General features: G+C 43.5%; 1 protein-coding gene across 1 annotated transcript; it reads right to left on the bottom strand.

The window, feature by feature from the left end:
* Positions 1-21,274: 21,274 nt before the first annotated feature.
* On the bottom strand, positions 21,275-24,574 carry LOC120788481 (cytochrome c oxidase assembly factor 3 homolog, mitochondrial). Its single transcript, XM_040124356.1, has 2 exons — positions 24,358-24,574; positions 21,275-22,172 (listed from the first exon to the last, which is right to left on the bottom strand). The coding sequence occupies exons 1-2, from the start codon at positions 24,524-24,526 to the stop codon at positions 22,066-22,068; spliced, it is 276 nt and encodes a 91-aa protein (XP_039980290.1). The 5' UTR covers positions 24,527-24,574; the 3' UTR covers positions 21,275-22,065.
* Positions 24,575-25,004: the final 430 nt, after the last annotated feature.

Here is a 25,004-nt window from a genome sequence, read left to right as displayed (position 1 = left end):
CAGGCCCCTCTAAAGGGCGTTAAGCTAGATGCTTTGTGTTAAGAGTCAACTACAACACTGGTAAAAATTGAATAAGTTACTATGAAAACGTCACCACATGCAGCTTCAAGTTCCTCCCTATTGAAGCTGCATTAATGGCCCTTTGGCCACCTGGGGGCTGGCAACAAGCTGTGAACACAAAATATTATCACCGAGTGAAGATTTTCCGAACGTGTTAGCAAACAGTTGCTTCTTCACACGTCCTGCAGGTATGGAGCAACGTCCTTTATTTGGACATACGAGGAGTTTCTGGCCACGTACGTCTCGCTCTCCCCGAGGCTCGGTCCTGGCCTCGAGCAACTCCTGAGGGGAATGTCTGGCTCTTGAGCTGCTAAATGCTCTGCTATATTCCCCGCTAGGCACTAGCTTTGTCAGTCAGCTGTTCGGTCGCGGGCAGGAACTTTGCGATGGGTCTATCAGAGACTCAACCAGAACGGTAATGTTGTGGCCATGAAACCAAACAAAGAGCCGAGAGACAACAAAACGCTACACAGAGCTGAGGGGAAGCTCCAAAGCTGGTGATCATTTACTGCAACTCAATTGTAAAAGTCAGTTTCAACTTTGACATGAAGATCTGAGAGTTTTCCTTGTCAGCCTCAAAATGAAGCTCCTGCTGCAGTTTAGACGGTCGTGCTGGTCAACCGTTGGTGGAATGGTTGCTAGCACGCTGCTACTGAACCCCAGAGGCAAAGTATAAACCCAGTATCTCCTTCTGCATGATCAGGGATAAAATACCAAGATAGTAGATGCAGCGGGCGAGCAGTGGGTGCATTACTGACTCTTTGCTTTACATGTTGGATTATAGCGGCCGATTAAAAACAGCTGATTTCAGTTGGCAAGCGACCGACAAGACAAAAATGAATACGCGTCATCATCAGTCCTCCTCCTCAGTTCAGATGCAGGAAACTTTCAGTCGTGGCTGACCCTGAGTGTTAGAGTGAAGGCTGAGCGTACGCACCACCTCCTCTCTCACCCTGTCACTCCTCCTCTCTCACAGGGTGTGTCTTTTCACCCCGAGCGAGAGAACTCCCCTGGAATGTGGGAAGAGGAGAGACGGCCAAATGGCTTCTCAAGCTTTTAATGCGCGTCAATTGTGGCGCACTTTATTCGACTGTGTGTATGTTTTCACGTGTCGAGGCGGCAAAAACCGTTTTCCCACAGGAGTTCAGTATGCACGTGTGTGTGTCATCATCTACGTGTGTGTGCCGATTCAGGAACTAATGTAGACTTTTGTCTTCATCCGCTGTTAGAAAGATAAAAATGAACGATAGATACGGGCAAAGAAGCCTGAAAATGGAAACGGACAGAGCGAGGTAGCCTTCTGATTGCTAACATGTTGAAATGAAAAAAAAAAAGGCCTGCTGACCAATCAGCTGACCGCAAAGACTGAGTCATGTTTCTACAAGATCCCAGAATCAGAGGTGGAGGAAGGATTCGGAGCCTTCACTTAAGCGAAATAAAATAAAATAGGGTAAACTGGTACATGTAAAAGTCCTGCATTCAAGCATGTGAGCATTACCAGTAAAATGTACTTAAAGCATCCAAAGTAAAAGCATTACGTAGAGAATTTGAACTTAATCGAATTAAGTATAACTAGTTAACTATTGTTAAAACAGTATATACTGTGGGGTCATTTCAGCTACCACAATGCATCATATTTATGAGCCCATAATAGGTTTTGTCTCTCAGATCTGTAAAGCAATTAATTACTATTGCTGTACAATAAATGCAGAGCAGTAAAAGGCCCAATACGGTACAGACTTTTCCACTAAAATGTAGTGGAGCAAAAGTCACGGAAATGACAAGTACCTCGAAGGTGTGCTTCAGCACAGGGACAGTGCGTCCCCAGCCGCTAGAGTGCCGCATTCACAGCAAGGCGGACGCATGAAAGGGCACAACGTGACACAACAGACGAACCGCTTGGCTGTCCAAATGGTTACAGTGGGACCAGTTTGAGACTGGTTTTTAAAGACAGAGCACAACTCTAACTACCACCTTCGTCGTGGCTTTAGCAGGTTTCCATCATTTCCCACTGAGCTGATAAAAGTACATATACTGTATATATGTAAGGACAGGCAACTCAGAAATCCCCTCTAAAACACGGGGACGTCGGCCCGGACAGGTCTTAAATTACAGGAGGACCAGCGAGCCAGGTGAAAAACAGTAGGTACTTTCAACGCTAATTATTACTGGGGAGGCAGTGGAAAAATGAACAACATACGCGCTCCAGACTGGATTGAAATCCCTGACCAGGACAGGTAATATTGAAATCCCCGCACCTCCACTAGAGGAATACAGTAAATCCAGGTACCACAAACCTTCTCCACCTAAAAAACCGAGCGTACACACAGAGAAAATCAACTCCCAGTAATCAGGGACCAGTCAAGCTCTCTGTTCTTTTATTCACACCTTCGGCCTGTTGTATTCCTTTTCACTGTCAGGAATTTGCTAAGATTATAATATGCGTGGTGTTTGTATGGTATCAGTTTTATGCATAGTATCAGCTGTTGTGGAACGTTTGAGGCGCAGTCAAGCGTCGGTCACTGGTGATGATTCGGCAGAAGATTGTGGGTTTGATCTTTTACCTATTTTCTGCTTTTATTCCTCCACATTTTGCTGAAGTCGGGGCTTGAATTCATGGTGTCGTGTGATGAAATGCAATGTCACTATGCTGCAGAGCAGGGTTCCACTCGTGATGTCTGATCAGAAAACCTGGAGGACCAAGGCTAACCTGCAGCGTACAATCGGACAAAGATCCGTTGTGATGGGATGTGAGTTCTGTTTTTTTATTGAAATGCAGCACAAGTCTCTGTTCACACTTCGGCCTCTGTTTTCCTTGTAAACCCTCATCCCATCTTCTTGGTTTCCTCTATGTCCCACCTCTCCCAGTCAGCCTGTCTGTGCCTGCCTCCAGCATACCTCGAGTTCCAGCCTGCTTCTTCTAATAGTTCCCCCTCTTTCCCTTCCTCTCTTTCTCCGCTCCTCCTCCCCTCTCCATCTCGTCCTGTACACTGGAAGAAAAAAAAGAAAACTGTAAAATTTATAGCAAAACACCAGCAGCAATGTTCGTGTAATGTTTACAGTGCCATTGCTGTAATTCAGTTACAGCTACAGCTAAGGAATACAGGAAAATTCAGTATTTATTAATTTTACAGAAATCTCCCTGAGGTAAATTGCCAGAAAAATGCTGTACAGTAAATGACCCCTTTGTGTGAATTTGACCTGGCTGGTCGGACTGTTAATTACTGACAGCTTTGCTTTAGAACGTTTTGCCATCTAGGTTGAATAATGCATTTACGTAAATGAAGCTATTACTTCATTTCCAGTGTATATAACGTCTCCCATACTAATTAAAATACCCTCCACAATGAAGAGATGCAGAGAGAGAGACGACGGATGGATAGATAGAGAGATGATAGATAGATAGACAGACAGAGCTACTTGATAGATACTGTACAGAGAAAGAGAGGCAGAGACAGAGAGACAAGGAGTAAACAGAGAGAGGTAGAGAAATGTGTTGGTATCTTGTGTGTGGACGCTTCTTCCTACCATTTGAGAAATTCTTCAGTTTGCAGTGGAGAGTGGAGATGTTTCGCCTGTTCTTTTAGATGTGACTTTTCCTTTGGATGTGTTTGTTCCTCTCTGCTGACAAGGTACCTGAAACGTGTCAGAAAACAGACATTTACACAAACACATGCACACAACATTTAATACAGGTGTACTATACCACCCATGTAACTGATGAGAATCAGCTAATGACAGCTCTCCTTTTTTCAGCATGTGATCAGGTTTCCTGCCACCATGCATTCTTAGTGAGGTCAACATCTCCACACAGTGGGGTCCAAAAGTCCAAAGGTCTGAGACCACTTTCGGCCGCCTCCTCCTGGTATTCATGGCTGAATATGTACTAGACTGCAAAAACCAGGGCAGGGCCAGGCAGGATGGTGGGCTGAGCTCAACAGAACTTCACCTTCAGCAGCCACTGGTCAACGAGTCTCCTCAAATGACAAGACATCAGGGAATGCGACCCATGCCACTTTTATCTTTGATCTTTTTACGTAAAACTACCTTTAAGCTAATTTATTTAAACTAGGGTTTACACATGGGGGTGGGAAGAAAGCAATGACCACTGTACACAGACAATATGAAAAATCTGGATCCTCGAACATAATCCCACTCGAGACCCTTCCGAAAAAATGCAAGGAGCTCACCTGTTGTGATTGCATCGCAGAGATGGTGATCCAGCTCTCGTCCTTTTTGAGGCTGGTGACGGTGCATTAACCTGCATTATATTCAGGGGTGCCTGTAATATTTTGTTCGCCACCACTTCTATATGGGGGAACACAATATTACAAACACCTTTAAAACAAAATATTCCAACATGACCACAAACCCCAGCCTCAGAACTGGGTCGAATCAACTCCGCTCTTGCCAGCATGCAATGATTCCATTCTAGCAGGATCCACTCACTGCTGATGTAGACTGGGTTATATCGTACGAGGGATTCTCATTTTCTGGTCGCTCAAGTGTGTGTGTGTGTGCATACTATCTTACTTTACTGACAAAGTACAATGAGTTGCGGGCCTCCAGGTGCTGTGTGTGCTGCCGTCATACCTGCTGCTGCGGCACGCCGCTGTCGAATCAAAGAAAGAAATAAACGCAAAACCACATCACATGGTTACCGGGTTTGTGCAGGTTTAACGCCACCTTTAGCTCGCCCCTCATCTACCGTCGCAATTTGCCCAGTGCCGACACTGTCACGAGTCCTAAGGCCGACTTCATATCAAAGACAGATGTAGAGGTGTTGACAACAGAACGTTAGCAGAAGTAAATACGAATCCACATATGACTGGTTGCGTTAACCGTTGAGTTTGAACCACTGGCACTAATTTAAGATGCCGTTTGAGATATGAAACACAACTGTAGATGTCGTCAGCAATTCTGAGCGTGATAGGTAACGTTAGCTTGATAATCAGTTGAAATGCCACTAAATTGTTGTTTCACTTCGTCTGAATCGGGAAAATGTGGATTTTGATCCAGAGGCATGTAAAACACAACATCTCTACGCACGTGGGTTAGCATCATGCACGAAAATACCCTATTTACCAGAAGAGCAGCAACAGTGACGGTGTTGACTCAAACTGAAAGCTTCGGCATCATTTGTCTTTTAGCTGATGCTACACAAAGTGACCACAAACCCCTCAAAGGTAACCAGGTACATTTGTGTTAATTTAAATTTGCTGGGAAGACGGCTGGCTCTGTGACCATCCAAGATCTAAAACCACACACACACACACACACACACACACACACACACACACACACCTGCAGGCTCATGAAGTTACACAGGTTTGACCTCTGTCTATTCAGACACATAAAGACATGCCTAGACAGGCATACTGCTGTCGAGTTACGCACACAAACACACAGGACATGCTGAACCAGTAGAGGATATTAAATCATTTATGAATTTTAGGATTTAAACACAGAAAACAGTTTGTGTCCTCAGCCTGACTGAGTCATGCCCACATTACAATAAAAATAAGACCCAAGAATGAGAAGATTCGGTGAAGAGGTAGAGTCACTCTTTCTTTGCACTGAATAGAAAGTGATGGTTAACTGGGCATCTGGCCAATACTGATCCTTGTGTGTCCACTGGGCACTTGGACTTGGAGGAGGCCGTGGAGCAGACCATCAACAGTACACTCTTAATCCCCCAGACGGTCTGTGTCAACTCTGTGCTACGTGCTCGTCAGGTTTCAAGTTTTACTCCCTGAGCCGCGTGATTTTGCAGGTGTTGCATGGCAGCCAAGTAAAAAAAATCGGACGAAAAAAAGGCAACTTCATCTCACCATCGAGGCAAAAGCAACAGAAAAAAGCGGTAAGTGAAACCTATGTCCTCGCAAGTGTTCTGCAGTGAAACGCTGCCTAACCGCCACAGGATAACAAGCCTGACCCACACAATCAGACAGAGGGACACTCTGCTGGGGGCTCACCCTCGCATAACTTGATGTTTTCGGCTTTGCTGTAATAAATCTGTGCCCTACTGTAGATGTATTTTTTTCATATTCAAGAAAATTCTGAATGTTTTGGTTACGATTTCACCAAAATGCCTTTCCGCAGATTTCGTTCTCTGGGCCTCACCACCGCTACCTCACCTTCCCCTTTTTTAGAACCGGTGAGATATCACCAGGCATAACTTCCTTTCCACATATGGAGATCCTCAGAAAATCTGTCTTCTTTCTATGAATGGCCATGACTAACATAACTAACAAGAGTTGAGTTAGTTATGCTAAAACATAACTTTGCCAAAGGTCCCTGGCTGGAATCAAACCAGGTACCACGTAATAACGTGGTACGTGTCTTAAGGACTACGCTACCAGGACACCTCACCCTCAGATCTGGTCAATCTTTGAGAACGACCATAAAAAAGTACACCAGGGGAGTTTTGTCTATAGTTTTCTCATTCCTTTTTAAAAAATACTTCAATTATCAGTGTTTAAAAAAACATGGATTTTCAAGGCTTATTTGTTTTCTTGCTCCATTATAAGAAGACTTTTTTTTTTTTTTTAAATGATGGTTAAAATCACTAAGTAATGAGTCTATCATCCAAACTCCGATCTCTGTTATCACTTCTATTCAAGTCTACTATTAACCTGCCATGTCCCCATTCTTCATACTGTATTTAATCCTATTTAAGTCTTGGCAAAAATGATAGCAAACAAACAGAGGACTAATGGATGTCCCCGAGGGAACTGTCCTGCTTGTAGGATGTGAAACCTCCAGATTCCATGGATCCTCTGGACCTGGAACTGCTACTCCATGGTCATAGTTGGAGCTTCAGGTGGTTACTCTCCTCCATATTTGTGGAGCAACTCACCAGAGGAACATTTATTACAGGAGGCTGTAAAATGTTTTGGTTCTCCCTGCTTTTTAATGTTGTAGCTTCTGTCCTCATTTTTTATTCAGGCTTTGCATATGTGTGAAATAATTTCTTTTATAAAGAATTTTGAGTTTGTGTCACTTTGTGAACCGTGCTTCGTGAATAAACGTTATCCCAGATTAAATGCCATGTGTCGTTCCACGGCTGTGTTTTCTATTGTTCATGTGCAGTTGTTTGGACTTTAAAGACAGGGACAGACCAAGTGGGCCTGTCTCAGACTGGGTGTGTCCTTAAGGTTGGGTCTTGCAGCTGGATCTCTTTTTTCATCTCAGTGTAAAGCTCCCTCTAGTGGATTACTGCTGAGCCCCGTTGGTGATACACGTGTACTGTTTTCTTCAGTCGTGAAGCAGAAAGCAGCAGCGTTGTCTAACTAGCAGCCCGGTCACCACAGAAAGCAAGCACCGTGCATTATGGGAGCCCTCGGCACAGTGTGGGCCAGACTCTGACCAATCAGCTCAGCTGGCTGGATGTGTTGTTGACCTCAGCCGTCTAAACCCATCCAACGCCAGACCAGCCTCATGTAATTCCATGCTGCAGTAATGACACGGGCAGAAAAGTCTACTTTCAGTAACATGGTTTTAGGCACGGGGATGAGTTTTAACTCTTAGCTCTGTCTTTCTAGTTTTATTTTACATCCAAACCAAAAAAAACGGCACATGCACGGGGGCACACAGCAGCACACACAGACATACACACACACAGGCCTGGTGTTATTTCCATGTTCCTTTTTCAGGCTCACGTAGACTTTCCGCTCTTCCTCTTCTCTACTCTAAGTCCCATGTGGCAGAAATGCTCATCTCTCCCCAGATATTGATGAATCCAAACACAAATTCAGGCAGAGGCGTGGCTAGAGTGGTGTCCGGCGCTGGCACAAGCCCTCCTGGAATCTGACTGGGAAACCCCTGGTGCCCCCACCCCCCCAACCAGAGTCAAGGGCTGCTTGGCTTATTAGTGTCAGAGCCTGTGTGTGAAGTGACTGGATTGGAAAGGCAATCAGACCGCGACAGAGAGACGCAAAACGACACTGATACAAAACAAGCTCGCTTTCAGTCTGGGTGTCGTGGTCTTGTGGAAGAGGGGTCGGCGAGGATTCGTCTGTGTCTCATATTCCGTCCATGGTTGCAGGCTGTTTGGAGTTACCAGTAACATTTGACATTTCATATTAGGACGTTTAAAGTTGTGTATTTGGTATTCTTTTACTACACTAAATAATCAGTGTAACTTTTAATAATGTGGTCCATTATTTTTCAAGAACCAGGCTTTAAATGGGCACATTTTTACACCCCCTTTAGAATCCCAAGGCAAAGGTTTCGAAAGCAGCCCCTACACAAAGGCATTGCAGTGATTTTCCAGTGATATCAGTGGATGGAATTTTATTGATCTCAAACACAAAAGGGCTGTCCTGAATCTGCAGCTGATGAAACCTCCACAGAAGAAAAGCGCGTCTCATCCGAATGAGGCATCCCGTCGCCCCCTGGCGGCCACGTCAGAAGGTTACCGTGTGGTTCCGGCACGGCTGCCCTGACAAACCAACTCACCCTGCTCTGAGCTGGGGAGAGAGGTGATGAGCGTTTTCACTGTTTTAAGGCCACAGCCCAAACAATTATGTCACAATTCGGGACAACATTTGTTGGTGTTTATTGTTAAGCAGACATATGGACAACAAAAGCAGCTTCACATGGAAATAATCTCATTTTACTGACTTTAAACTATATGTAGAAGTGGATTCATGCACATCCCAATTAAAAGTTGAAAGCTGAATGTCAAGTAACTGCTTCCGTCCAAGAGTATTTGCCATGTAATGTTTCCAATGTTGCAAAACTTCATAATCTTTTCTCAGTGTGTTTCTGAACACACTGCACACTGTTTAAATGGTGGAAACATCTGAAAGTTTGAAGCACAAAGCAGCTCAAAACGGCCAAAAGAAGCCTTCCAACAAAATACAAACAAGATTCAAGAGCTTCGATAACTTTGCTTCCAGGAAGGAGCAGGAAGGACTAAAGGAATGGAAGTGCTTTGTCAAAGTTGCCACTCATTGTTACCACCGTTTAGAAACAATGGTTCTCCGGTTTCTCAATCATCTACAATGGTGGAATTTCTGAGACTAGGCTAAGACCGTTAATTTAGGAAATGGACGTGTGCCTTTCAGAACTAAAAGATCACTGTAGCAAAATGAAAAGCTCTGCACTGAAAAGTGTTACTGGCACTAACACTCGTGTAATCAGGCATCTCATGACATTTATTGTTTAGGACAATTATTAGGTTTACAAACTTAACCTCAAGTACGAAGTGACCAAGGTAGAGAGCTGAGGCAACAGCTGTGGGTGGAGGGAAATCCAGGAAAGCAAATATAACTAGAGAGCACCCTCTGCCAAGGCAGGATCACAGCTATTTGGCTGGCAAAACAAAACCTGACCGACTACGCCACTCTCACCTGTTAAAACAAAAACACAGAACAGGCAGCCAGCCCTATACCTACTGCACTATACAGATCGTTCCTGTGTCTAATGCCTCACTGAATGTGTCAAAGAAAAAGAATCCAAAAACCCTGCCCAGTCCCAGAGCAGCTAAATGAGTAACACGGTGACTCAACGGGTCACCAACATTTCCTTAAATCAAAGTTAACACTAGCCGTTTCTAGACAGGAAGCTCAAGTTAAGGCGAAACAAAGAGGCAGCCTGCTCAGGTTAAATCCCAGCTGCAGCAGTGTTGGCTCCAGGCGACTTTTATCGCACCACGTGATCGGCCAGGCGGGCTCTGGGTTGGTTGACCAGGCACATGACGGAGGGAGGAAGAAGGGGCCAGGTTGGAGGCGTTCGGGACCATGGCCCAACCGGTGAAGGGGGATCCCACAGAAGAGTGGACCAGTCCTGGTGACGGTGCTGCACAGCTCCTTTTGAATGGAAGGATACTGGACCCCGAGGATTAATACACAGCACAATATAAATGTAGGGGAGAAAGGTACAAAGTGTCATGAAACGGAGGGGGAGTTCTTCCTCTGCTTGCAGTCCCTTATCCCGAACAGTGTGGGGCCGTTCTTCACCACGCTGCCACAGAACGTGATCTAAGACATTTATGTAAGATATCCTTGGTTACAAGTTTTCCAATTAGGTACCGTCAACTAATCATGAATCTTAATAGTATAAACAGTCAGAATGTAAAATTGCCATATCTTAGTGTATTGACTTGTAATTCCTAAATTCCAGGTGCCTTCAATGTGGATTAAGTCAAACTATTATCAACAACACAGCTTGATATAACATCACTACAGTAAAGGAACTAACTGCAGAAACTGTGAGCAACTGGAGGAGCAGACGAAGACGATATGCTAGGTTAACGAACAGGTCACACTACGGTTCCAAACTCTCCATTTCACCTGCTGCTCAACATGCATTTTATTGGGCGTTAACCGAGCGACACACTTCCTCGACTGTAGTTGTGTTATGAAGCAGAATGAAATGAAATGGGGACTGCTCTTGGAGAAAAATAATGGGCTCCAAGCAGCTAATTCTAGCATTTTGATTTTTGAAACAAGACTTTGATTTAGACTTAGTTGACAATGTATCATTTTTAGGGAAATGTTAGTCCTGTGATTTGTGAGTTTTGGTCAACACCGACTGAAGACCTTCCAGTCTAGATTCCCTCAGTAAAATGTTCGGCTCTTTGTGGTCATGCGTTTTAAATTTTCAGGTTCTAAGCGTTTTGAGGCGACAGCTGTTGCCATCTCTGTGTGTACAGTGACCATGGTTACAGATGTTGCTTTAATCTGTTGAGGTTAACAGGAAAGACACAGCGTCCATGTCACTCTGCCCTGAAGTAAAACGACAGACTGGCTCTCCTCAGCAAATCCAGTCATTTTCAAATTCTGGCTGAACAGATCTGCTCTCTCTCGCTCGTGCTCACCTACCATTAGCATTATTCGATTCATATTTCTGTGCGTTATATAATTTTCTTTGAAAACTATGATAAAATGAAAAAAAAAAATCACTGAGTGGATAGCACATACATGAACGTGGCACGATAAAAATGATCAGGTTCGATCGACAAAACCATTTAACAAGTTACTCTAAAAGCCTCGACATGCTTAACTCAAGACATGCTCACCCTGCTTACCGCCACTAAGTGTGTGCCAGCCGGTGAAGTGGACTCTCCCTTTTCCTCTGGACCATTAGAATCCTCTCGGGACAAACCGATCCAGCCAAAGCCGCTGACAAAGTGCCGATTCTCTTCTTCACTTCCGATGGTGACCAGGACGTCTTGCAAGTGTTCGTGTAAAGTAAAAATGTTGTCAGATCTCAGGCCTAGCAACCGTCCACACACAGGAGGAAGGAGCAGCAGCAGCAGGACGAGGATGCAGATCTTCCGCATCATGTTTTCCACAGGAGGATTTCCATATACCTGCAGTTACAAGTGAATTCTTGAGCATTGTCTATAATGTGAAGCAACTGATGGAGCTGGTGAGCAGTGAGGTGGATTAGTACATGACAGGTGACGGGGTCCCTGTTTTCTTAATGATTATTTACTTTATGTACTTGTTTGGTATCAGGTGGTCGGAGTTCTAGCTTATACCTTGAACCCGTTTATGTAAAATCACTAAAACTCCACCAACACCAATACTGAAAATCAGTCAGCAAACAAGAGCCTTTATCGGGAGAGGAGCAGACACTACTTAGTCTCAGCAAACCAGTCGTTATACTGTTTCCGGAGAGTTGAACTAAGGAAAACGTTATTATATAGCTCACACTTTACAGCATAATTTTGGTGTATGAACAAGGTACAAACAAATACTGGTTCCTACTTGTACTTCAACGTAGATAAACATACAAAAGTTGGAAAATAAAAGATTTTATTTCTTTCCTCTGAAATTCAGAATTGTTCCTATCTTGCTCCCCCTGGTCTTGCTCTTTATTAGTTCCTTTTTAAATGTCAATTATTTTATTGGTACCTGATTGATACCAAAAAAAAAAAAAAAAGACACCGAGTATAAGAGTATAACCACATTTTAGAACCACAAAATGGGAACGAGTATGAAAAAGTGCTAATTTCATCTCTGCTCATAAATGTTAACTGTGTTTAATAGTAATTCTCCCACTAGTGCACTCAAATGTCAGTCACGTCATTTAATGGATGCAACCCGTTTTCACTTGAACTGATTTCTTTTTCTGTACTTTGACTGAAATAACCCTTTAAATGTTAAAGGGATTGTTTTTATTTCAATACTTTTTGGGGGGGGGGCGGACCAAAACACCACATTTTTTGCACTTTTAAAATCTATCCCAAGTGTTTTGGAAAAGCTTGTATAAGCTTTATCACTGAACTTGGAACTCACAAAAGCAACAATGTGATACAGCCTAGATAAAGGATGCATTGCTGTAAATGATGTATCAATAATCAAAGATGAACCAGACAGTTCATAATAAGTATGTTAACCTTTGACCACATTTTTCTGCTAACACTGTTCCTCCTTCAGTAACACTGAAGACCAGACCTACTTATAAAAGAGAAGCTTTACACTCTGCTATTGATGTGTGAGCTTAAAAATATAATTTCTCTACAAAAAGGACAGGCAAGAACAGTTCGAAGACAACTTTACTTGATATAAAAATAAATAAATCAAGGGAACAAACTCCTCACTGTTTTGACATCAAGTAAGTTTGTTGCTGCACTGAAATGATCTGAAACCAATTACTGTCTAGTCAACAATTTACACCACAGGTATAATTAACAGTCAAAAATGTTATTGTTACTTTTATTACCTACAAAACCCCCAGTTGGTAACAACAAGAGCGTTAGTGCCTGGCTCTATCCAGCTTGCCAGACCTGTTTCCATAGCAGCGCTCACCTTAGGCAATGGCAGCAGGGAAGCCAGCCAGCTTGGTTCCCTGCTAATGATGGTTCTCAGTCAAGTTTGTGAATACTCATGTCACAGACTGACTGCGGCCGCCAAAGCTCAGATACACTCTGATGCCAAGTGACAAGAATGTGCAAAATCAAGTTGGATAGGCAGACACTGCCAGCTCTGACATTCACCAGCTCACAAGCCACCCACCCATCGTCTGTCCCGCTCTCCTCCTGGCTCCTCAGTCATCTGGTAAATCCCAGCGAATACACAAAGCGGAGCTCGGCAACTGGGTGACAGGTCCTTTGTAGAAGCGTTATGTCATGGCACTTGTTATGGGGCGCATTTGGCAAACTACGGAGGACCAGATCTGCCAAAAACAACAATGTAGTGAGGCGTTACTCATTTAAAAAAAAAAAAAAAGGACTCGTTAACTCCATCAGAGCTTCCTTTAAATGACTCAGAATCCTCCACAGTGACATGTTACATCTTCTGTATTTGGTACATGTAGAAAAAGACAGACATTCTGGTTTAACCAAAAAATGACGGTGGTGATAGGGAGGTGGTGGGTTGCGCAATAGGTCTGAACTACAAATCAAGTCCAGCTTAACTTAAAAAAACAACAACAACTCATAAATAGAATAAAGATTAATTCTGCAAATGTATTATCTGAATCACAAATGTGAACCTGAAACTAAGCAGGAAAAATTATTCAATAAGTGTAAAACAAGAAAACTGACACTTGCAACCAAAGCTGCAGTCATGTAATCATTTATCCACTAATTGTCTAAAATGGCTGATTTCCCTTCTTTCGCCGTTTTACGAGTCTTTCCCTCTTTTGCTGTCCGTCCTCTGCGTTGTTCTCGGTTCAGTTCTCTTTTCTCGCCGTTGTTGACATGGGGGTGGGCTTAGTGCCCATAGGCCACCTAGGAAGTGAAAGGCCGCTCATGTCGGGACAATATGTATAACAACTTCCGCTGCTCCGGCCGAGTCCTGCAAATGACCAAAACTATGGTGGCGTGGTGCGATGGAGCCACAGATGTCCCTGTACTGTTTCTCTACAGCAAACTACAAACAGAAACAGGCTTTCCTGTGCTTTCACAGCTTTCCATTCGATTCCATCCAGATCTGCTAGCTTTGTAGTATTGTGATGTTAGAGCACTGGCTGGAAAATGCCAACGGAACTGAGCTCCTTGATCCTTGAACTGGCGGCTGCTTAGCCCTCTGCTTTTGGTGAAATTTATAGTGGAAACGACAGTCGCCGTTACAATGCTGAGCTTCAGGGAATGAGCACACAGATTCTCTCCATGTATGATACCACGGCATACAAACAGATCACTTGGAGCGAGACTGAGACGACTCATCTTTTGGACCGATGCACTTAATGCCTTTTGCAGGCCAGCCATGGCTGGGGCGCCATCTGTGGCAACGCCACTTTAATTTTCACGTGGTAGTTCAAATTTGTTCACCGCAAAACCAACTTGCTCACACAAATCCTCACCTTTGGTCGTGCCGCCCATGGCTTGCAATGACGGACGTTCTTGCCCCGTGTCAAGCTCAGCAGTAGTCTGAGGAACAAAATGGGCTCGTTGGGGGGTATTTGTTATGTCTGTTTCAGTGCAGACCAGGGAGGAAAACTAGAAATGTCTTGCAGTGTCCTCCACTGTTTTCACTATCTTGTGCCACATCTTCCAGACCAACTGACACTTTGGAACCATTTTACTTTGTCCTGTGCTAGGAGCTCTGCAGCAGCAAGGTACTCCTTCACCGATTCTCCTCCTGATTGAAGTTCCTGCTTCTTAGCTATGAGCTTGCTGTTGTGCCGCCACCTCATATAAAAAGGGCAGACTATGGTATTTGGGCACTGGAAACCTCCTAAGGAATGTTGCAACAGCAGGCTGGCAGGCCGGAGTACGTGTTCAAAAAGTGATATTTAACAAAACAGTAGGGGAAATTAATCCCAGGAAATGGAACAAAAATATCTCAAGCCGTAGCAAAAAAGTAGTAAAAAAAGTAGTAGCCCCAACAACCCAGACAGACCAGCTAAAACATACGGAGTGGGCCGTCAATCTGCTGTCAATCACTTGCAAGGTGGCCTATGGGCACTAAGCCCGCCCCCACGTCAAAACCGGGTCAGCAGAGAAAACTGAACCGAGAGCAAACCTGAGGAATGAGAGCAAAGGAGGAAACTTAACACTTAGAGCAGCAAACAACCCAGTAAGAGAAATCAACCCTTTCTATAATAGTAAGAGGATAAACGATTACTCAACTGCAGCTTTGGTTGCAAATTTCACTTTTCTTTTTTTTCCTTGTCTGCTTTTCATTGTCTGAATTATTTGTTTTTCTTCATGATTTAAATAATAAGTTTACGGAATTTAAAAACTATAATAGGTTTTCTCATTTACATTAAACTGTCAGTCCCCCTTGGAGGAATAAAGGCAAAACGTGAGGAAAGGTCCTCTTTACCAAACTTATGCCGGAGCTTCATGAGGATACGCGATCTAGAAACCACGAATGTCCGTACCAAATTGTCTTCCAATCTGTCTAGCAGATGTTGAGATATGTCACTGGATAAGAAAAAACACTTTGACTTGCTGGGGGTGCTAGAGGAGAAGCCAAGAGGTCACCAAAGTTATTAGGATTCATCTTCTAGTTGAAAGTCTCATTAAATGTCCACTCATTTGAATACCTCCATGAACAGTGTATTTGATAAACAGATATGTCACCTTGTCTTGTTCCCTGACATAATGTTTGTGTGCATGTGTGTGCGCGCGTTGCAATAAGGAGGCAGAGAGCAAAGTTGCTGCTGCACTTGGATGAAAACTTATGGACAAATTGTTACATTCAATGTATAGAAAGTGCACGGACTCCCATAAAATATTCAAGGCACACTGCTTCATTAGAGTACAGTTCAATAAAGACTGTTCATACAAAACAGTGCTTAAAAACGAGACCAGTGCATAGTGACCTGTCTTCCTCAGGGTCAAATAATCACACACGGACCAGGAACTGTACTGCACTTACGGAGCGCTTCTCGAGTCTTTTCAAACACTCAAAGCGCTTCACACTGCTGCCACATTCACCCATTCACGGTCAGGGGCAACGCGGGGTTCGGTATCGTCCCCGAGGACACTTCAACATGCAGCCCGGAGGAGCCGGGGATCAAACCAACGACCTTACAATTATCTCTAACAACAGAATATTAATGTAGTTTGATAGCTGTGTTTTTCAATGAAGACATTTTGCGACTCATCTGAAATAGTTCTTTAGGTACTATAACTACTCAAAATATATTACTGAATAGATAAAAAGTATAAAGAAGTATTGACTGCCCTCCTGTCCTCCCGCTGCCCAGCCCTCATGTGTTGCACCTGTGTCTCATTGTCTCCCCTCTCCTACAGTATTTAGTCTCTGTGCCAGTTTGTCTTTGTTCTTTGTAACAAGCGTTCCAGGCGTTTATTCCCAGTGCTAGTCTTTCCGGTTTCCTGTCATCCTTGCTTAGTTTTATGACCTTGCCTTTTGCCCGGCCCTGTAGATATTGTTCGCCTTCTCTGACTGTCTTCCCATGTACCGACAAAGTGCGAACTAAAGACTCTACTCTGTGAATCTGATCTCAACACCAACTTTTCCATAGTTCTTGTATCTTTCCCAGCCTTCTATTCTTATTAGGAAGCATTTGTTTTGCAAGGCTATGGGGCAAGAACTCTCGATGTATGAAAAATCAAATCTTCACTTCCTAAAGACCAGGGTGGCTTAGCAGTACCCAGTTTTATCAATTAAAACTGGGTACTGCTAATCAATTATTACAACATCCTGGCTTGCAACATCCATGGAATCTGTCACTGGACCTACGGGCCCATTTGGAGCGGCTGGTTCCCTTTACTCATTAATCACATCTTAGTTGTGTTTAGCATCTGCAAACTACATTTTATAAGTGTTTAGTTTCAGAAACATTTCAGTCTGCCCAAATGCTCCACACTGGCAGGAGTGTACACAATCCTTTTCACGTGCCTTTATATGTATGAAGGACATAACGATCCCGACGGGTGTGTACATCGCTTCTTTTCTGAGTTTAAAAAAAGGAGTCATTACTTAGTTTTTATTGGTTAGTATAAACATGTTTTTCCTCCTCTTAAATATTAGACTTGCAGAGGAAAAGGAAGACAAAGAAAAACAGTAAATGGTTTCAAGGAATAGGGTGATTTGATTAGTTGTCGCAGGAAAAACTGCAGCAGTGGGAAGTTGTAGTACAAATATTTTTAGTTGTTGTTTTTCAACCTTTACTAGTTCTGTTTTCAACTGCTAACACGCCATTCTCTTCTCAGGAGTTGTAGAAACCTTGGCTCTCAGTGTGTACTATTCTTATTCTTATTCTTATTATCTATTCTGTGCTCAATAAATGTATCTGAGTACATGCTACTATAAACATAAACACATCATAATACTCATTTGTCCTCTCTCAAATCTCTGATCTCTGCTCAGTGTTACAGTTTGCAGTAGTCAGACCACAATGACATTCGCTCATCCACAGGCAATAGGTGGAGGCCAGAGGCTTAGTGACAGTGACATCTCACGGGGACAATGATGAACTGCTGTAGCTGGCGAGCTAACCGATAAGTCACACTGGCTCCTGGAGCTTCTCTCCACGGCTCTCTACCCCCTGGCATTTTGTTCACCACTGCACACCGATGGTTCAATACGAAGTTACTGAAGAGGGAAAATAGTTCTCTCAAAGCTAACAAGCTTGATGGCTCATTAGATTGGCTCAGTCACCAGCAGGACAGGTTCATTCAAAAGACATCTTTGTACCATCGACTCCTACCTGTCCGCAAACCACGGCTCTTTTGTGGAACAGTTTTTACTTCAACAGAGGGGGTTACATAAAAGTAATTAAGAGCAACACAGCTAATAATGCAGATTCATTTTGCCTCCTTGAGCAGATCCTCGGATCACACCAACTGAAATGATTTTGCTTCAAAATTTCGATGTTAGAAATCCCTTTTACAGTGAACAAATGATGTGTTTTAGGTGAAGAAGCTCTAAAGCCACTGTCCACTACCTGTTCAGCAACAAACAGAAGACAGAGCCAGTCAGAGAACAGCTGGTGAACACAGTCGAACATTTAGCAGCTAAAGAGCCAGAGATTCCCCGCAGGAGCTGGTGGAGACCAAAACCAGAACTAATAGGAGAGTCAATACTGGACTCTCATTCTCCAGATGTCAGAAACAAGACTCAGCATGAAAGATCATGTTGTTACTGTATGTCTGCTGGATGTGTGAATAAGCAACTGTTTTCTAAGTTCATGTTGTGTTTACAGCTTGTTGCACTGCCCTCGAGTGGCCAAAAATTATTAATGCAGCTTTAAGAGCATATTTAAAGCTGTATGTGATGACTCTAATTAAATATTAACTTCTGTCTAATATTGTACTTCACACTCTCTTTTTTGTCTTGTTTATAATATTACTAAATATGAATAAAAATTCCTCCCTAAAGGCCCATAAGCACAAATATTCAAATCCCAGAGTCAATATTTTGTCAAGCATCCTTTGACATTTATGACCTCTGATAAACTTGCCTGGTAGTTTCTCACAAGCTTCTGACGCACTCTCTTTTGGAATTTTAGCCAATTTCTTTACGCAATGAGGGCAGCACATTCTCCTTAGAAAATGGCCTGCTATTTCACAAAATCCATGATGCCAGTCACACAGTCAAGTTTACCAGTTCCTGCAGCACCAAAATACCCACTCAACAGGATGGACCCACCTCTGTGCTTTGCTGTTGGGACGGTGTTCCTCTTGTGATAGGCCTTTCCCTTCTTGGGTCCAGACAGGTCCTGTTGAGTCTCATCAGTCCATAAAACAGACTCCTAGAACTCTACAGGCCAATCCAAATTTTTTCTTGCATATTCAAGTTGACTTTTTATTTGCTTTTCTGTCGAGAATGGAGTGCAGCGAGGTTTCCAGGCATGAAGTCCTCGTTTGCTTAATGTTCTTCTTATAGTCTGTACTGATACTTTTGTTCCTGTCTTCATCGGATCCTTCTGCAAGTCTTTGACAGTAAACAAGGGTTTTCCTCAACAGTAGAAAAAAAGTTATGACATAAAGAAAGACAGCATGCACAAAACTAGTTATTAGTTGAAACTAATTCCAAGCTAAATTAAATAGAAAAAGGTTATTTTTTAAGAAGATAGTGTTGGTAGTGCAGGTAGCATGTTCCCTGCATTAGGTGCATAAACACTGAAAGCTCTGTCACCAGATTTTAATTGTGCTCCTGACGTTGGGTGGGTTTTACAGGAAGACCGGTGAAAACGCTGTTTCAATAATATATTCTGTTGGTGACAAAAGTATGGACAAGTGTTTCTGAGTCTGACTCATGAGACAGAAAGCAATATTTCTAAGGTGATGGAAGTCTACTTTGGTGATGTCGCTGACGCCATCCTGACACCCCTTGGGACCGCATATTGAGAGTTCCCATGAGCAGCTACCAAATGCAAATTCAACACTTGGAATCAACTGCAGACCTTTTATTTGCTTAATACGTCATGAAATAACGAGGGAACAGGCCACAGCTGGCCATGAAACTGATTGTCAGTCAATTGTCCAATTACTTTTGAGCCTCTGAAAATGAGGGACTATGTATAATGTGATATTTTTGCTAAACCCCTTGAATTACAGCTGAAAGTCTCCACTTCAATCACATCTTGATGGCTTCGTTTCAGATCCACTGTTGTGGTGTACAGAGGCAACATGACGAAAATTGTGTCGCTGTCCAAATACTTACACAACACCTAACTGTACATGAAATAACATTTTATTTATGGAACTAAAAGAAATTTTTCTTGAAGATAGACCGCTATTTGTCAGCCAGTGCCTTACACACTAGTTAGTGATTAAAAAACAACATTAAACAGGAGTTTAATAATTTTAAAATGGGTGTACTACAAAAAAACAAAACAATCATGGCACAGGGGTCTGTCCTTGGTTTGTTACTATTTAAATTACACATCTACTCCAATCCAGCCTCTAGCTCACCTCCAGACTCCCTCTGACGTCTCTCAATTGGCACTTCTTGATCATAGACTCGTTTTAAACGCATACCTGGTAGGCAGGTACATCAGTCTGTCGTTTCACGGTCATATTCAACGTTTGACTCAAAATAAATTACAGTCGCTTTACAGGACTAAAGGCTCTTTGTCATTTCAAAATCGTAAAACTATAGTTCAGGCCTCTTTTATGCTTGTACTTGACCACAGAGATATTCTGCGCTGTCACGCGGCCCCATCACAGTTGCAGCAGGTGAACCCTTTATATCATCACACTGGACCTCACGGACCAATCACGTCGTGATATTCATCTATGAAGCCTTACCGCCACAGCTTCCAAACTACATCACATCTCTTTTAAATTCATATCTTGTAACTACAATACATAGTCTAATAATGATTTACCCTTAGATATTCCAGATGTGTGCACTAGTTTTGGTGGGAATGCTTTTGGGTACTATGCACCTTTTAAATGGAATTAACTGCAAACTGCCCCCAAGTCAGATGAAAAATAAAACATCAAAACAACATCACAAACAAAATAACATCATACTTTAAGCACAGCAAGTAAATTTTAAATTCTTTCAGAAGTGGAGCTTGAACATTGTGTAATTTTTGAAAACCCACATATTGGGATGAAGGTATCTATAACTGACAACTGTATTTTGTTTGAAATTGAAAACAGTGCATGCAACGTAGTGTGGTTCAGTACATTTAATAACCGCATTATAACACTTTGCCACCAGAGGGCGCCAGAGTACCGCTCACGATGAGAATAATGTCAAGCGCAGCGAATCTCGCTCAATGCCTCCATGATAGTGACCCAGTCCACTATCATGGTACCAGTCTGTCTACAATGTGATAAACAGAGCTGAAAGTTGATATTCTCCTTTCTAAAAAGGCGCCGTTTTGCTGTAACATTTTCAGCTGAAATTGAAAGTCATAATAATATAACTATATATCGGCCTTTGTGAGTAACTACACAGCAGCCTTTGTGTCTTCTTAGTTTGAGGTTACAGGATGACACCGCCATTAATCTGTGTTTTTGGCGGCCAGCCCTAGAAACGCGAATGTCCGTCGCTGACTGACTGATCGAGTGATCAAGTTTCACCATTGGTCGACAGGCAGAGTGTTGGAGTTTCTCAGCTCACAGAAGATTCAAGCCCCTGCAAGTTCCTCAACTATAGTCTATTTCACTTTTCTGGAACATAAACAACTGGAATGTGGACAATCTCGTACTCGCACACTTACTGAGCGCGGCTTCCTTGTCACTTGGGCAGGCTCTAATCCATCTCACAGCACATATAATCCACCAAGCAGCAGTGACATTTTAAATGTTAGAATGTTACTTTCCCGTTATCTCTATCAGATTAGACTGAGAGCGGAAGTGAGAAATAATCGGGAGATGTCATATAGTTCAATAAGAGCTGTTTAATGGCTCAACTGAGGTGACTTCAGGTACATACTGTATTTTTGCTGACACGTGAGATGACATTAAATGGCAAGATTTACGAATGTTTCGATACAAAGTTTTTCAGTAATGCGGGTTTTTTGCATGGGACTGTAATTTATATACAACATGTACAATGTAGGTTTTTTCATTTATTTTTTATTTTGTCCTTGTAAAGCACTTATAGAAACACTGTAATATTACTATTTGTCATTAATCATTTTCTAAACGTTCCCTGAAAACAACTTTCAATTTCAAGCCGAGCAAATCAATAATAATACACATTTATTATTCATAGAATATTGGAAAACTTTATTCTCTATACATACTGAATTGACTGCTTGTCTGTAGACAAATTTCATATTTTTTGATGTTTGGCTGTCCTGCGGTGCACTGACGGAGTGACTTTCTAGGCTATGCTCGTAGTCAATTTACTTAATTCACTGGAAACGGCTCGGCTGAACGCTGTCTCTTTTTCCCCGGAAAATTAAGGAAATGTCTCGGAAACTATTAGGAATTTATCTGGCAATCACGGACCTGTAGATAAACGTTACTGGTTTTTCCGCCGCATGTTGCGGCTAAGCTCAGAAATCAACAGAAAAGAAACAATCAAAACCTCTGTAATGTCCTAATATGAATGGCAGTGGCGAGGGGTATGAGAAGCCCAGCTGACACGACTCAGTGTGATGTCCCCCTACAGTCGGATGCCGCGGTGAGGGGCCAGAGAGCAGTGAGTCGAGGAGAGTTAGTGTTCAGGAGTTGGCACCGGTCCGTGGCCCTCTGAAGATGTGGATCCTGGCTTCCTCGTCCAGCTCCTCCGTGATTCTCTCCTGTTTGACGGACACGATGGTGTAGCTAACTGGACAGCTACAGGTTAAAGGAAAACACGATAACATTTAAAACATTTACCTCGTTTACTCTGTCGGGTGCAAATTTCATTCTTGGACTGGGAGAAAAGAAAACAAACACAAAGAACAGGCCACATGGATAATCATCGAAAAAAGTGCCACACCCGTAGCACGTGTTCGGGGTGAACCACGCTGATGCGGACGACCCTCACAGCACATCTACAGTGTATGAAGTAGTGTTTAGTAAGGCGGGAGAGACGGTGAACAAATTCAACTCTTGCCAAAAACCCCAGAGCGAGGACGCAAATCTCATCCTGACAAAAAAGTAGGTTCATTTTTTTATGTATTAGTTTGAAGTTGGCTTTATTATTTTTCTTTATTTTGAAAAGAAGGACTTTTATAAGTGAAAATAAAGCGGTTTTCTTGGTCCGGTGATATTCTCTATTTTTCTTATGGTCGACAAACGCCATGAAAAGACCCAAACCAACAATGAACTGATCCAGCTAACTCGCGTGTGCATCCAAAGCCCGACGTATCGGATTCCTCTGAGCCACACAGCTCCACACGTTCCTTCATCGCCATGAACGCACACACACTGTGGTTTGCTAGGACTCAGTTCAGCACGCACACAGACCTGCTGCCACAAATACTCTTTCTCTGCGTTACAGATGGATTCATCCGTAGCTGAAAACAGTCCCCAAGAGGTGAACATTAGCTGAAAACTGTATATTTGTGACCCATCTTTAAAGATTTATGTCCTTACTAGGTGTGAACGGACTTGGGACTGTATGCAGGTATGGACTGGCATGCTGGTTTTGGTCTATTCCTGGGATTTGTTGACAATAAGAAAAAACACAGATCAATGCCAGTCTTATCCTTTAAAATCAAACTAAGAGGACACGACAGCTGCGTTGTGCTCGCTTACAAAGGCCGTTACCAAGTTGTATCATTATGACTTTCAATCTCAGTTGTTCATAGTAAAGTTGAAAGTGCTGTTTTTAAATCAGTATCAACATTAAACAGCAGCTCAATAAGGTCCTTGTTTGTACCACATTTCACACATAACATATACATAACGGATTACTGTCCTCGTGGAGGATACTTTGGTGCACGCTGGTGATGGATAGTTATAATATCACATGCACAAGATTTTTTTTCTTTTTTGCCTACCTACTGCTTTAAGCTTCGTCTCCCACAATGTGATTTTCACACTATACAAGCTAAATATTTTGAACTCTAGGTTCAGTATTCAGCGAGCGGGCACGGAAAACCGAGGCCTTCCTCGCTCTCTTGACCACGTACAGTGGATTTAACGGGACCGTTATCTGAGCTTCTTCTGCTGGGTTTAATCCAAGCTACAGAAACAAGCACAGAACAACTCCTGTGGTAATGCACTGGCTCGTGTGGACTGTTCTAGTCAGTTAGTGGGCTGTGGTTAGGTCAGTTTGGCCAAGAGGAGCCGGGCATGTGTGTGTGATTAGTACAGGGTGCTGGCTGAAGTGGAGCTTCGACTGATCCGTTAATGTGAGCGGGTCACGTCCCTACCCCTGGACCGGGGAAAAACAGAGCATTTGACGGTGTGTGTATGCAACGACCAATATTTCCGCCTGCTGTACTTCAGTGAATGGGGAAGCCAGTTTGCTTTGTGCTCGCTGTTCACGGCAGCAGATGCCATTTCTGAGGTGTCTGTGTCCGGCAGAAGCGTAGTCACAGCCTACAGTGTTAGTGGCGAGGTAGTCCACCGCGTTGACCGTGACACTGTCAGAGAGTTCACGTCTACCACTGCCCACTAATGCTGGAAACAGCTGCCAGTGCCACAGATGTTGCACTCACAGCCTCTGACTTGTTCATATTAACTCTAACGCTGCTAACTGGAGTGGGTTTCTAAATATTACATATCATCCTATCAGGTGTGCTTGTTGCGCTTACATTGGTCTTTCGGGCTTTTTGTCCGCCCCGCTACATCTTATGGTACAAAACGACAACAAAAGGCCCTTGTGTCAATTCGTTTCCCCGGTTGATACCGTGGAGGAGCCCCTGTACCCGCAGGTCGGAGCCCAGCGCAGCCCGACTGCTCGTGTTTGATTTGATTTCTATTATTAGAGTTTTTTTGAAAAGGTCCCCGCATCTCTGCGCCAGCTGCTGAGTGAAGGACACAGCCGATGTGCTCCGGCCAGGAAGGCCCGTGAAGGATACACATCCCGACCACGAACGCTCCGATGGCCAGGCCGGTCAGCAGGTTCCGGCTGCGGAGCCGCGCCGCGTTTTTCCTCCAGTAGTCGAGCTCCTGTCGGCGGCGGAGGGGCAGTTTCTCGGCCGCTGTCGGTGCCCGTTCGGCGGATCCCGGTGCTCCGTCCTCCGCCATGATCTGTTTGGGTAATCAGCCGCTTGGAAGCGCCGTGTCGCATGAACCGGAACCCTTCTTAAAAAACGGAAAGGAAAATATGCCTAGCGCCACCTAGCGTGTGGAGTGAGTCGGGTCATTGATTGCGAAATAAAATGACTCCGGTTTTAAAAGCGATGTCCTGCTCCCGCTGAGTCTCCGGCAGCTCAGCCCGTTATTTAGTAGCTGTTTGATATAGAACACAATTCACGACTTAGCATAGTCTTTACTACGTGGTCTGTCCACATGCAAGCTGCTCATGTTTTGGCTTGTGGGTGTCCCTGAGGGGGACATCTGGCTGGGATGCGTAGTGTGTTACCTGCCGGCCAGGTCAGCCCCTGTGTTTGACTTCCCCACTGTCTGGACAAGTACAGGAGTGGCAGCCCTTCACTGTGCTGCAGACTGAGCTTGAACGTTTGATGAAGGGGACGAAATATGAAAATAGCCAAACGGCATTGTT

The sequence above is a fragment of the Xiphias gladius genome, chromosome 3 (assembly GCF_016859285.1).
Source record: "Xiphias gladius isolate SHS-SW01 ecotype Sanya breed wild chromosome 3, ASM1685928v1, whole genome shotgun sequence".
In the NCBI taxonomy this organism is placed as follows: Eukaryota; Metazoa; Chordata; class Actinopteri; order Istiophoriformes; family Xiphiidae; genus Xiphias; species Xiphias gladius.
Note: the sequence above shows the minus strand (reverse complement) of the source record. Positions and strands in the feature narration are given on the sequence as shown.

What these genes read in the sequence shown, in the direction of transcription:
- LOC120788481 (XM_040124356.1), bottom strand. Translation starts at nt 24,526, where the DNA reads ATGGCGGAGGACGGAGCACCGGGATCCGCCGAACGGGCACCGACAGCG. An exon ending in AGCGTTCGTGGTCGGGATGT is followed by an intron (nt 22,173 to 24,357) that starts GTATCCTTCACG and finishes GTAGCTGTCCAG; the next exon opens with TTAGCTACACCATCGTGTCC.